General features: G+C 39.4%; 1 protein-coding gene across 2 annotated transcripts in view; it reads right to left on the reverse strand.

The window, feature by feature from the left end:
* The window catches only part of NPEPPS (aminopeptidase puromycin sensitive), a 97,623-nt gene that overhangs the window by 15,963 nt on the left and 66,155 nt on the right, over window positions 1-15,505 (reverse strand). For both annotated transcript variants that reach the window (XM_061587999.1, XM_061587998.1), the window contains exons 11-15: window positions 15,173-15,277; window positions 10,342-10,402; window positions 6,394-6,503; window positions 3,049-3,112; window positions 234-373 (exon numbers count right to left, since the gene is read on the reverse strand). In XM_061587999.1, the coding sequence (XP_061443983.1) occupies window positions 234-373; window positions 3,049-3,112; window positions 6,394-6,503; window positions 10,342-10,402; window positions 15,173-15,277 (480 nt within the window). The remainder of the gene's footprint in view (window positions 1-233; window positions 374-3,048; window positions 3,113-6,393; window positions 6,504-10,341; window positions 10,403-15,172; window positions 15,278-15,505) is intronic.

Raw genomic sequence — 15,505 nt, forward strand, 5'->3', positions numbered from 1 at the left:
TAAGTTAGTCAGGTCTATTAATGTCAATGGGTCTCCTCTGAGCAGGACTAGCACTGAATACCACGCCTGGCATTTGGGTCATGGAGTAGCACAACATTAAGAGAACATCATCATATCTTAGAATACATAGTTGAGGCTGGGTTGCTGGCTAATCAAGATGCTGACCATCTTAGGACAGCGGGTTGGACAATCTGTCAGATCTATTGAGACAAGTATCTCCCCTTTCTGCTCACCTTCACCCACTGCTCTGGTTTAACATCTTTCAAAACCAGGGTCAATTCAGGTTTGTCCATCAACACTTGCATTTTAGCATGGGTTGGGTCTTCACTTGTACAGATGCTGATGGGAATCATCCACAGAGGGTAATCCTCCCCTATTGGAAAGAAGAGAAGAATGCCTGACAGGGCATGGTATAGTAAACTGCCTGGCCCCAAAGAAAACCACCCCTTTAGAACAGTAAACTCATAGCTGCTTCAAGCCAGCAATTTTACAGCATCAATGCAATAATTCTGCAAGGGGGGAAGAAATCCAAATTCCTATTTTTTTGTTGTTGAAACAATCTGTACAGCACTTTGGAAATCTAGCATTTGTATTTGAGAATGGTAGCTCTCAGATGCTGTTTTGCAATTCAAACAAAGTGATCAGTTGAACTCCTTTTGATTGCAGCAGAAGGAAGCAGGCCCATTCCGTGGGCTCTGCTGAGATACCAGCTCCACTGGTCAGTTCCCTTCTTCAGCTGTCACTTGACAGCAGCCATTCCATCAGGCTGCAACAGAGGGAAAGATGGGAAGCAGAGCCATTATTAGCTCTCCTGGGAGAACAGCTCCATTTGGCTCCTGCTCCCCATGAACTGTTTCCATTACAGCTGGTTATTATAAGAACTACTATGTTACTAAGAACTGGTGTTGGAGTTTGCTTGTTTACCTCTTCCCTCCTTGTCCTTTTCATTTAGTGTTGTATCTTTAGGTTATAAGCCTGCTGCTTTGAGGATGGAGGCTTGAATAAAAGTTAGGCTATATTTACACAAACTATTCATATGTACACGTATTACTTCACACAGGCTTTCAAATCATATCGTGTTCAAGTTAGGCAGTGAAACTGAAAGTCAGAACTATGTGGTACCAGTTCATTCGAGAACTAGTTTGTGTGAAGCAGGGTCCACAAGGTTGCAACCATTGAACCAAGCCAACTTGAAAAATAAGGGGATTAGGTCTGGTAGTTAAAAGCAATGTGTCCATGCTGCAACTAAATGGTGTCATTCCACACAACCCAGATGGTTCTAATGTTTAGCTATTAAATGGAATGCCTGAGGGGGAGATAAAACGGAGGCAAGAAGAGCTATATGAATATATTTTTGCAGTTTGTGTGACCATTTGTTCTTCACCAGAACCTCTGTCAACCTGCGCAAATAGCTACTTAAGCAGAACCAAGGAAAGTTCTGGACTATCCCATGTGAGTTCACTTAATTAGTTATTCATGGAAAGGGGAAGAAATAGCAATATACTCCAACTCTTCCTGACTTTTCTTTGAAATGTATTTATACCACTTTTCAAGCACAATGGTTTTCAAAGTAGTTTAAAATATTGTTAAAACTACACAAACATCATAGAAAATTTACCCCTCTGAATAAGATCTGCAAAATTATTCAATTCTTCTGACTGACATTTACATGAAATCTTATGTTCAGTCTGGTAAATGAACATAAATAAAATCTAGTATTTGCAAGAGGAGCAAATAAAATGGTCATGGGAAGGAAGTATATCACTAAGATATGATAACCTAATCTGTTTAGGTAAGCAAAATAAAAGTTGAATAGAGATCACACAATAGATCATAGAATGAAGCAAAAATGGAAAGTAGAAATAGAAGCAGTTTGGGTTACAGATAATTGCAGATATGACTATGAACTGACCATTATCAAATATAAACTTGAAACTAAAGGAAAGTTTTGAACTACCAAGTTCTGGAACAGTGAAGATAGTTTGATAATTTAAAGGTATCTAGTTCCTCAGTTATAGCCCAATAGAGTAAAGAAGGGTTCTCTGCCATGTAATATTATGTGGATTCTCTCACTTCTCCTCTGGTGGGGGACTACCACAACTAGCAACAAAATATTATATGCTTTGGTCTTTCTCCTCAGTAAGACATCCTTCAGAAAAATTGGCTGAATGAGTCTATCTCAAACCCAAGGTCTGACTGCTATATTTGCTACCAGGAAAGTAATCCCCTCCCCCTCATGTTAGAGTAGCCAATGGCCCATTTGCCTTTTTATTGTGTGCTTCCGCCTGGAGCAGATGGTGTGACTTGCTTGCATCAGTCATCTGGAACTACTTGCTCTAAAGCAGGGGTTGTGGCCTTTTAGGGACTGTTGCACTCCAGTTCCCATCAGTCCCAACCAGCATGTCCAATGGTCACAGATGATGGGAGTTGTAGTCTAGCAACATCTGAAGACCTACAGGTAGCCACCCCTAGCCTAAAGGCCCCTTCCTAAAGTAGAGCTGCTCTGTTACTGCAATCCTGATTATATGGGTTGATGGCTCCGACTTCCACACAAATAATGCCAGAAGGTTTTTTGGTTCTTGCTAACTCCATGATACAATAAGCACTCTGCTACCTACTCACTACATGTCTGACAAGAGCCAAAAATCTGACTGGTCAGGTATGTGTGGCAGTGAAGCAGCTGAGTGCAGTGTTCAATGCTAGATTTCCACATGGATGGAAAAAGAAGAGCTGTGTAAATCAACTTCTACTGCGTTCCAGAAAGGCTTTGATATATAAAGACATTGTGCACACAATGTAAAATAATTTTAAAGGCAGTTTACAATCTTCCTAATTAAAACATGCAGACTGTAAAAAGGAAAAAATAATGAAGCACTGGAACATCAGTCTTAGTTGTTTTTAAAAAAATTCAAGTTATTTCAAACATCTAAATCCTAAAAAGGACACCTGCCTGCACAAACTGACAGTGCAAGTGCTGTTTCGCGGAATGGTTGGTGTCACGTACAATATGATGCGCTGCTTGGCTCCTGCTATTAGCCATCGCCTTACCACTATATGGTCCGCTGGCACAGAATTTCTTCTGGACTAGCTTCAATACTTTGTCATCTTCTTGCTGGAGTGGAGAACAAGAGGCAAGAACAGTATTCACAGGTTTCAAAATAACTTTGATAAAGATCCTATGGCCAGAACTCTTACAACTTTGAGGGCCTAATTCCTTCCCTTCACAGGCCACATTAGGTTGGTCAAATGTCCCAAAACAATTTGCTGAGCCAACTTCTATTTTCCCAATTCTTATCCCACTCTGTTGTTCCCCTCCATCCCCACATATTTTATTATTAAATTTATATCCTGTCTTTCCTTCCTTCTGTCTGCTGCTCCCAATAATCTCTGCTGTCCTAGTCACAGCTAAGATGTTTTCTTATGGCACTGTATTATATCACATATATCATAACTAAAATATGACAACTAGGACTAGGTTATCAGTAGCTACAGGTAACTAGGACAGATGAGACTCTAGCATGACAAATTGGTTAGTCTCTGGCCTGGCAAAATGTGGCACTGTCTCAACTTAATCCAGGGCTCATTTCAGCAACCTAATTTCTATATACAGCCTCAGACCTTTAACATAATATCATATAATCAAATGCATTTGGATGAGGGTCTTCATTAAATCACTATCCAAGCCTCTCAGACAATGCTGCTAATAAGACTGGAGGGATATACAGAACCAGCATATAAATTTTAGTGGTTGAATGTCTTCACCACAAAAACAGATGAGTTCCCATGTTTACTCTCAACCAGACAAACGTTATTCCAGGAGTGAATATTGCGGCTTATAAACTAAGTTAGCTACCTGAAAGATGGGTATCGAAGAGAATACCTCTGAGGACTCAACAGAGTAATCAAAGCCACTTCTTATCTGGGATTAGGGGGATGGTGCTCCCAAATCAATGGCTTCAGTGCCTCATAGCTCCTTACTTTTCATATGAAGCAAATTTGTCACAATTAATGCATCTTCATATTGCTGTACTATATATCTAAAGTACAATTATTTTAGAGCAAAGTCATACAAAAGCTTTGGTATAGTGCTTAAATCTTAATCTGTAAAAACATGAGTCACGACACAGGAAGTTCCTGGTACAAATCTCAGCCTAGCAATGAGATCACTGGATAGGCTTATATGAGGCACTTTTTCTGCCCCCAAATACCATCTGTAACATGGGGGTTAAACAGGCCCACTTTAGAGAGTTATGTCTACTAAATGGGTAAGATATGCACTGTGGAAAATGCTATATAAATAAAACTAATTAAAAAACAAATATGGATATTCATATACTAGTCAGAAAAATGAGGTTTTTACACCATTTGCACTTCCTGTTTTCTCCCCAATGAGTCTCATTTTCTCAGTCTTCTCCCATCAGTTCGACTCTCTACTGCTTAATCCTTTTGGTTTTTAGTTGCATCTCCAAGTATCAATTTAGGACAGTTTCATTTGTGCATTTACAATCATGCTATTTTTTAAGGTGGAAGCCCCCAGTAACACAAAGAACCTTCTCTCAAGGTTTGAAAGTTGTCAGAGCAGTGAGTTGTAAAAAGAGTAGGCTACGTGAAGTACTGAAGGATCAAGGAACATTATAGCAAAGCAGCTCATTCATCTCACATTTTTAGCATCTGCTGTTATTCCTCAGATGAACGGTATACAGGACTGGGCAGCGGGTGGAGCGGAGAGAGATGTGAAATAGTTTTAGGGATTTGGGCATACCCACTACATGTGTACGCAGCTTCTGAATGGACCTCAATGGCCAGTCCAAATTGAGCAACAGCCATTTCAGTGTTGTACAGCCTGTCTCCCTCATTAACTACTTTCCAGCAGGATGCACAAACACTTATGGTCTCACTTTTTTTCCAGCTTTAGATTTTGTATTATTTTAAATTGTTTCATGTTTTATTTGCTGATGTACAATGACTGAAAAGCAGCATAGAATTCTTTCTGTTAACTAAAATACTGAAAATTATGCAGCGCTATCACTGAGATCTGCAGGAGTGTCACTGATTGTCCCAAATGAGTTGGTGAGGCTCATTTGGCATCCACACTAAACCTTCAGTGTCATTGGCCCAGTCCTGTGGAATGCTCTTCCAATACAGATTCAGCACTCATCTTCTATAGTAACCCTTAAACTATAGTAAATTTTTCTCTGCCACCAAGCTTATGCAGACAGTTAAGAAAAACATTTTCTGTAATAGCTAGCTGGTGACAAGTTTTCAATTGTTCTGTTTGTGTGTTTGTTGTAAACCACTTTGATTTTTTTAATGAAATTACAGTATTTAAGTATTTTTATAAATAAAATATAGAGAAAGAATATGCCATCAACAAGGGACTCCAGACTGAGACTGTTGGTAATCCATGAACCCATGTAAACAGACACACCAGACTGTATCAGTGGTTTTGGTGCAGCAATCAGCTTTCGGAATTTCAGACTTTCTGGCTATGACGGGAAGACTTGAAAGTACATGAGAGCAATGCTGAAGTGAGAGGGGGTAGCTGAATAAAGTTTAAAAGTGGGGCTTCAATAACTTGCATCTTCATTCCTCATTTGTTCCAGAACTGGAACTACACAAAAATAAACGCAATTTGATTGAATTGCACAATTAACACAACACTGGATTTTTAAATGCAGAGCATGTACAATCAATATCATCATTAATCCCTACACTAACTACTCCATTTAGTTACTCCCACAAGTGATGCTAGCAACAGTTGTTTGCAAATTTGCTTCATTTGCATAATGTTCCCAGTTAATTCAACTATAGAAGCCATGCTGATCAGGAAGTCATTTTTTTACTTTTGGTCTTTGCCATCTCTAAAATATCACAAATTCTAAGAGACCTTCAACCTTGTAAATGTTTCTGAAAATTTGACTCATTTATTCAACTTAGATATAGGTGTTTTTTAAAAAATAGAATATTCATAACTATAAACAATTCGGGCATCATGTTCAACCAAGATTCAGGAAGCATTAAGTATGATTTGACATGTCTGCATTGAGAAACCATAGTTCATGATCAGCTGTTCTTCAACCTTGGGTCCCCTGATGTTATTGGACTACAATTCCCATCAACCTTGACCATTGGCTAAGCTGACTTAGGATGCTGGGTATTGTAGTCCAATAAGGTGGGGACCCAAGGTAGAAGAACACTCAGAAACCATGGTTTGTAACGTGTACACCAAACACTATTGCTCCAGAGGCCTTTCTCCAGGCAGAAATGGGAGTGCTGAGCAGATGGAAAATGAAAGCAAAGAAACTAACTGTAAACCATGGTTTCTGTCTATCTTTGGAACCACCAGCAGTTTTGTATGTGGTCTGAATCAAAGTAAAAAAATAATATATCTACCTGTTCTGCCTCCACATAAACAAGTGGAAACCCCATTTGCTTGGTCCATGTATTCATCACAGCAGCAATAGGTTTACCGCTAGCATATTCCAGACTTTCCCAAAGGTCCTCTGCAAAAGGAAAAAACACTTACATTAAATTACCCCATCTCCTACCACTAAAGACAACACTTAAGGTTTCATTAAGTTAATACTGATACACAACCGACTAAGATCCTAGTGCTGTTATCATTTTTACATCATTTTAATGTACAGAGTAATTTCCAAACTATTTGTTCACGGCTCCAACAAATTATTTTGATAAGGCAAGCTATAGCTATTCCCAGACAGGTAATAGATGGGGAAATGCAGCCACGAAATCCTACAGGGATATTTGTTTTCCCTGTTCAACTCTTTCTATCCACTAAACTACATGCAGCTGCAACATACACAGGATACTCCCAACGTAAAGCTGCTGCAACCTTTAAATGATTTCTATCTTGAGAAGCCTGCTTGGAGACAATGGGAATACTCCAGAAATAAGACAACAGTGTAGGAATGCAGCTGCCTCTGCAATCACAGTTTTAAGCTATGAGAGCACCCCAAATTACTAAATTCATATTTTCAAGGGATGAGCACTGAGAAAAAAGTATTTTGCTTCTGGCAGTCCCATTTGTTTTGTTTTCCATTCATTACTGTCTCATTTCATTTGTTTCTTTACAGTTTCATTTCTCATTCCTTATAGTTCTACACTGATTACAGTGCAGACTCAGCCTCTCTTCTGATGTCTATTAAGAATGTCATGAAATCTGCAGGTGTTTCAGACAGAATGCACAAGGGATTCCCAAAAGCAATTAAAGGGTGGCATTTGCTAAGCTTCTCATTGTTTTATGTTTCAGATTGGATAGGTTTCATGCCGTGTTACTTTCAGAGCACTCCAAGATCCCTTTTCCCAGTGCCCCAACAGGATGTTCCCTGGATGCATCCTTTGCTAAGCAATGTAATGCCATGACTGGGCTCCTGCTGGGAGAAAGGGAGGGATATAAATCAAATAAATAAATAAATAATGACTTGCCAATTTCTGGAATCCCTCTTATGAGACACTACTAAGAGAAACAAAATTAAAGGATTTTTGTTTCTTCCATTCATTTCTGTATTTTCATTCAATTATCTTAAGAGATGAATTAGAAACTAGTGGTTTTGTTTTTCATTTGTTTTAAATGAATATTTTACTATTCCTGTAATATTTTCTATAGGGCAAATATGGCTGCTGTTTTGTTTAAATAAAAAAATCTATCTTACTATTCACTGAAGTTCCATAGAGGTTTACAACAATTAAAACAATAACAAATATAACTAAAAATACAATGTAAGAATCAAAATAAAACAGCAGAGCGGTGGTTAATTCCCAAAGGCCAACTGAAACACGTCTGCATATTATGCATCTGCAGACAGGGGAGCTATGACCAGTTCAGCCTGCACTAATTAATGAATTATGTAAACACTGGATCTTAAAAATCACTGGGAGACCTATCAATCCAAGATCTGATTTGCATCAGAAATCTCTTCTCAGTCCTGTCTTGCTGACTGCCAATAAGTGGCATCTTAGAATCATTTGGCTGCTCAGTGTCCATTGATGCTGGCCTCCCAGCAAGAAAACAGGCTGCTGCCAGGCTGGTTCACAGAATGTGCCAGGAATTCTTTGCTTATGCTTTGGCCTGATCTCATTTGGGTTTTTCATTTGTTTCTCTTTGTCCCTTCTGTGAGCTTGCATTCTGAGGCTGTTTGTGTGCCCAGTCTCTTATGTTTGCCTGTTCACTCCTATCTTTCCACTCTGGCTTCCCTACTTCCAATTTGGTCCAAGCACCTAGGCTGCTCCTAGCAAGTCTCTGACAAATGGAAAATATTATCTGTAATGTATGGATTTGACTTGGCAACACACAATAGGAACAATCCAGATACAGTAGGGCAGGCATAAGTTCAGCTGACAATTAACATTTAAACCTTTAGTTAAGTACTTAAATCCCACTTATTTCAATGGGGTGTAGGCATGCCTCAGTTCTCTGGATTGTGGTCAATATGTTTTCCAAGGAAATGGAAAATTAGTCCAATACTTCAAAAAGCTAACATCTAAACTATCCCTGGGTTGTTATAACCTGCCAAGTTGCATTCTGTTAGAAAATAATTGCTGACAGAACTTCCTCCCCCTCTCTCCCCAAAAGCTCTTTCCCTTGATGAGAGGCTGGGATGTAAGGAACCACACAACTACTTTGCAACTCCCAAGTAAGCTTTGGATTTGCCTTGTTAAAAGGAGCAGCCTCTTTCCCCCAGGGAAACCTACTTTTGAAACAGAGGGGACTTTCAAAAGACAATTTGTCATATGGCTTGAGGCTCTGTTGGTCAGTCAAAAATCCTATTAAGTACTGTCAAGTCCCTGAGCAAGTCAAAGTAGTTCTTTGGATATATGGCCAGAAACACTACTGAATACCTGGAACACCAACCCCCAAAAGGCATCAACAAAGTGCAAGCCCTCTAGGCTTGGAGTTGGTGATGGGCTGGATGTGGACCAACAAATTGAGACTAAACCCTGAAAAGATGTTAGAGGTGTCATGTGTCCAGAGTTCTCATGTCCAGGAGGTGCAAAGATGGCATGTTCTGGATGCAGATGCACTCCCCTGGAAGGAGCAGGTCCTTAGCCTAGGGGTACTCCTGGATCCAGTATTGTCACTTGAGGCTCAGGTGGCCTCAGTGGCTAGGAGTATCTTTTTCAGCTCGGCTGCTTCACCAGCTTTAGCCCCTTTTGGACAGAGATGACTTGGCCGCCAGACTCCATGCTCTATAATTTCCAGATTGGATTACTACAATGCACTCCACATGGGGCTGCCCTTGAAGAAGACTCGGAAACTTCAACTGGTCCAAAATGCAGCAGCCAGATCACTAGCTGGGGCTCCTTTTAGATCTCACATAACCCCTCTTTTGAAAACAGCTGCATTGGTTGCCATTTTGTTTCTGGGCCAAATTCAAGGTGCTCATGTTAGCATTTAAAGCCCTAAATGACTTATGTCTCAAATTAAACCACCTCCTTCCCTACAGACACTCTCTCAGATGTAGAGATCAACAGAGGGGGTCCTTTGGTAGTTCTGCCACCACCCCTCTGCTCAGGAGAGGGCATTCACTGTGGCAGCCCCTACATTGTAGAACTCCCTCCCTACAGAAGTGCATCTGGTGACTTCATTGGGCAGTTTTAGGTGAATGCTGAAGATACCTCTTTACCCTGGTCTTTGACATCTGAGACATATTATTTTTAGGACCCACCCGACTTTGTGATTTTAGATTATTTTTTTTAAAAAAAATGATTGTTATACACCTTATACATAACATCTACCCTCACCTCACCCACCAATGTTATTAATGCCATATTTTAAAACTGCTGTAACCCACCCTGGGACCTCTGCATGAAGGGCGGGTAATAAATGTTAACAACAACAACAGGAAGAGAGGTTTGATTTCAGCTCTGTGTTCTGTACAGCACCTACTATATTGCTAATATTACATATATTAAGAGTAGTAACAGCAAAATACGAACTTCTTCCTATTCCATCATTTATTATTGATCTGCAGACATGGTCATTTTTTTTTAAAAAAAAAGAGAGCTAGCAGAGAGATCAGTTTGCATCTGGGGGAGGAGGTATCAAAAGATAAAAGAGCCAAGTTTCCAATCCAGAATATGATCTGAGTTTTTCCTAAAGTAAATTTATACTATTACTACTACAAATTTCCAGGAGATCAGAGAAAAGGACTGTGAGAAGGATCACACACATATAAAGGTATAATTCAATAGGAACCACTTTGCTGGTGAATTCCCCACCTTTCAAACAGAGAAATTAATTACTGGAGGGTGCAACTTCTGCATGTAATGTGATATTCTGGAGCTAAGGGGACAACAAAAGGGAGAATACAGCCTATTTACCTGTAGCTGCATTCTTATGTTGGAACTTCGTGAGATAGAGGTGCATTCCTTTCCGGAAGTCCTATGGACATAAGATTTGTAATTTTTAACAAAGTTTTCAAAATTAGCTTATCACTGTACTGGACCAGATGGTAATATGTTCTTTTCCACAAAACAATCCTTTTCGTGAGCTTACAGGGATTTTTTGGCAGCCAAAGCTAAACTTGTGCACCACTCTTCCACACCTTCCACACAACTGACAGACTGCTTCTAGTACCATGCATTCCTTTAAAATTGACACACAGCTGAGGAGCAGAGCCACAAGTATTTCATTTAAGACAGTGCTGGAACGTGTGAAACTCCCACATAACCCTTAACTACTTGTTATGCTCACCTCTCAGCTGTTCACATGGTTATTTTGTGCTATTTGCAACAATTTTGATGCAATAATGGTTGAAAGGCATTTGAAAAGGGTTAAAAAAGCTTCCAAAACTATGCATTAACTCTTAAAAGCAAGCCTTAGGAAACAACCTTGAAAATGAAAAAGCCAATAGAAAACCTACATTAATAGTCTAATTAAAATCAGTTTTAATCTGCTTTTTCTTTATTATCATAATTATTCTTGAAGACATCAACAAAGATGTTTTTAAAGTGGTTAATGTTGTTGTTGTTGTTATGTGCCTTCAAATCAATTTCGACTTATGGCGACCCTATGAATTGGCGACCCTAATAGCATTTGTTACAAACCACCCTGTTCAGATCTTGTAAGTTCAGGTCTGTGGCTTCCTTTATGGAATCAATCCATCTCTTATTTGGTCTTCCTCTTTTTCTACTCCCTTCTGTTTTTCCCAGCATTATTGTCTTTTCTAGTGAATCATGTCTTCTCATTATGTGTTCTCAGTTTCATCATTTTAGCTTCTAGTGATACAGTAGGGCCCTGCTTTCCGGTGTTCCGCTTTCCGGTGTTCTGCTGATGCGGCAGCTTTCAATCAGGGGAAATTCCCCATTTTAAAGCCGATTTTGCCGTTTTGTGGCATTTTCGCATGACGCGACCCATGAAAGTCAATGGGTTCCGCTTTATGGCGGGGGCCTGGTCCCTAATCTGCCGTATAAGCGGGGCCCTACTGTAGTTCTGGGTTAATTTGTTCTAACATCCAATTATTTGTCTTTTTCGCAGTCCATGGTATGTGCAAAGCTCTCCTCCGACACCACATTTCAAATGAGTTGAGTTTTCTCTTATTCATTTTTTTCAGTGTCCAACTTTCACATCCATACATAGCGATCGGGAATACCATGGTCTGAATGATCCTGACTTTAGTATTCAGTGATATATCTTTGCATTTGAGGACCTTTTCTAGGTCTCTCATAGCTGCCCTCACTAGTCCTAGCCTTCTTCTAATTTCTTGACTATTGTCTCCTTTTTGGTTAATGACTGTGCCAAGGTATTGATAATCCTTGACAAGTTCAATGTCCTCGTTGTCAACTTTAAAGTTACATAAATCTTCTGTTGTCATTAGTCTTCTTGTTCAGCTGTAGTCCTGCTTTTGTGCTTTTCTGTTTCACTTTCATCAGCATTTGTTTCAAATCATTACTGGTTTCTGCTAAAAGTATGGTATCGTCTGCATATCTTAAATTATTGATATTTCTCCCTCCAATTTTCACACCATCTTGGTCCAATCCCGCTTTCTGTATGATATGTTCTGCATATACATTACACAAATAGGGTGATAAAATACACCCGTCTCACACCCTTTCCGCTTGGGAACCAATTGGTTTCTCCATATTCTGTCCTTACAGTAGCCTCTTGTCCAGAGTATAGAGATTGCGCATCAAAACAATCAGATGCTGTGGCACCCCCATTTCTTTTAAAGCATTCCACAGTGTTTCATGATCTACACAATCAAAGGCTTTGCTGTAATCTATAAAGCACAGGGTGATTTTCATCTGAAATTCCTTGGTACATTCCATTATCCAACATATGTTTGTGATATGATTTCTGGTACCTCTTCCTGTTCTAAATCCAGCTTGATCTGGCATTTCTCGCTCCATATATGGTAGAGCCTTTGCTGTAGAATCTTGAGAATTACTTTACTTGCATGGCAATAGTTCAATAATTACTGCATTCCCTGGGATCCCCTTTCTTTGGAACATTCTTTGGAAAGTTGCACGCTTCCAGTTTGTGGGCCATCATTTTATTTTCCATATTTGTTGACAAATGTTTGTCAAAATTTGGACAGATTCAGTCTCAGTAGCTTGTAGCAACTCTATTGGTATGCCATCTATTCCTGGTTATTTGTTTCTTCCAAGTATTTTAAGAGCAGCTTTCACCTCACATTCTAAAATTTCTGGTTCTTCATCATACGGTTCCTCCATGAATGAATCTGTCATCCTAGCATCTCTTTTAGAGAGTTCTTCAGTGTATTGCTTCCATCTTCATTTCATCTTGGTCAGTCAGTGTGTTCCCCTGTTAATTATTCAACATCCCTACTCTTGGTTTAAATTTCCCTTTCATTCTCTAATCTTTTGGAATAGGGCTCTTGTTCTACCTTTTTTGTTGTCCTCTTCTATTTCTATACAATAGTTATTGTAATAGTTCTCTTTGTCCCTATGTACTAGTCACTGTATTATTGCATTTCTATCTCCTTTTGCTTTCCTTCTCTCTTGAACCATTTTAAGAGTTTCATCAATCGTCCATTGAGGTCTTTCTCTCTTTTTAACTAGAGGTATTGTCTTTTTGCATTCTTCCCTGATAATGTCTCTGACTTTAATCCATAGTTTTCTGGTTCTCTGTCAACTAAGTTCAAAGCCTCAAATCTATTCCTTTTTTATCTTTATATTCTTCTGGGATGTTATTTAAATTGTATTTTGGCATTATGATTGCTTTGCTGTTCTTCTTTAGCTTTACTCTGGTTTTCAATATTACCAGTTCATGATCTGTACCGCAGTGTGCTCCTGGTCTTATTTTCACAGAAAATATGGAACTTCCCCATCTTATGCTACCAATTATATAATCAATTTGATTCCTATATTGACCTTCTGGTGATGTCCATGTGTATAGTCATCTTTTCAGTTGCTCAAAAAAGGTGTTTGCAAGAAACAAATTATCGGCTTCACAGAATTCAGTCAGTCTTTCTAGTTCTTCTCTGTTCCCTACTTTTGCATTCCAGTCCCCCATGATTATCAGAACATCTTGTTTTGTTGTGTGATCAATTTCTTCCTGTACTTTTGCGTAAAATCTCTCCAATTCCTCCTCTTCTGTGTGCCATTGGAGCATAGACTTGGATGATGGTTATGTTAATGGGTTTCCCGTTAAATCTCAGACCTTGTGTTATAGCTCCTAATTGCTTTTGCTACATCACTTCTCACTACTATAAGCAACCCCACTTCTTAATTTTTCATTTCCTGTATAAAATATTTTGTAGTTGTCTGATTGAAAATGTCCCATTCCCATCCATTTTAATTCACTCATACCAAGTATTGTAATGTTGATGCATCCCATTTCTTGCTTGACAATTTCTAACGTTCCCTCTCACATTCCATATTCCTATTGTTTGTCATACAACACCGGACTCTCCTTTCGCATCTGTGCACGTCAGCCTCTGGGCTTCCATTCGGCTTTGACCCAGTGGCATCATTAGTCACAGTGCTACTCATATTTGTCTGTTGTTCTTCCCCAATAGCTTGTTGAGTACCTTCTGACCTGAGGGTCTCATCTTCCAGGACTATCTCATGTTGCATTTTGGATATTCTGTTCATAGGATTTTCATGGTAAGAGATATTCGGAGTTGGTTTACCATTGTTTTCTTCCGAGTCTGGATGCATCTTAGTCTGGTGTTTCAGCTTTGACCATTCTGTTGGGTGACTCTGCTAAGAGTCTAGCCTCTTGGTCTAGACTCCTGATGGCATTGCTCTCAGCTTCTTTGACACTCTCAAATCCCCTCATCATGTTAAGGTGTGCATCCTAGGGAAGGGGTTAATCTTAGAAAAGCCATATATGAGCAGCTATTTGGAATAATGAATCAATGTAAATTAAAACAGTAAAGGTTCAAGATCATTTTACTGGAGTATAATAAAAACTAGGAGCATGAAGCCTGGTTTTGACTTACAATCCAAATTATGCATACTATGCCATAAAAAACAAGGGGAATCGACAGCAAGTGAATATATGTTGCCTATTTACATAGTATGTAAAAGCAAGATTTGCAGATGTGCCTCATAGGTAGATTCTACACACCAGAAGATTGTGAACCAACCTTCAATCTTTGGAAAGGTGACAGTATGTAAGCTTAAGGCAAATAAAGATCCTGGGTTACATCTAGATTTATGGAGCATATATATTTAATATAAATAAAAACAGCAATTAGACATGATGGATAAACGCAGCCATCACAGAGATAACAAACGTCAGATGCTGAAGACAAAAACAAGGCCATCATTTTTGTGTTTTGCTTCTGAATCCCTAGAGGCATCTGGCTGTGCAGCTGCTGGAAACAGAATGCTGGACTAAATGGGCCTTCACGTGACCCACCAAGGGCTGTAGAGTTCAGTGGCAGAGTATTTATTTATTTTATTTGTTAAATTTACATCCCACCCTTCCTCCCAGATGGAGCCCAGGGGTCCCGGGTTCAATCCCCAGCATCTCCAGGTATGTTTGGGAATGCTTCCAGTCTGAGACTCTGGAGAGCTGCTGCCCGTCAACATATACAGTACTGAGCCAGATGGACCAATTTGCCTATGTCCCAAACCATCACCATACACTCTTCTTCCTTCCATACATAAAAGATCAGAACATCGACAGTTATCCTAGAAGTCAATGGCAGAAAAGTTTTATATATATATATATATATATTACCTCATCCCCAATGTAGTCATGTAGCATTCGAATTACTGATGCACCCTTGCTGTAAGAAATTGCATCAAATATTTCATCTACTTCAGATGGATGGCCAACACTGACCTGAGGTGAGAAAAACAAGTCATCAGAACAGACTGCATTTGACTTGCAACTTCAGTTATGGAAATACTAATCAGTGTTAAAGAACTAAAATCAATTAATCTCCAAGACACACTATTCTTGGTTGCTTCCCTCTACCCTAGTTGTCAGAAGAGTTTCGAATGATGAGAGGGCATGTGCGAACTGGAGGGGGGAAGCACATGCAACCCCCACTAATTACAATGGTTGACA

Source organism: Rhineura floridana, chromosome 11 (assembly GCF_030035675.1).
Source record: "Rhineura floridana isolate rRhiFlo1 chromosome 11, rRhiFlo1.hap2, whole genome shotgun sequence".
NCBI lineage: Eukaryota > Metazoa > Chordata > Lepidosauria > Squamata > Rhineuridae > Rhineura > Rhineura floridana.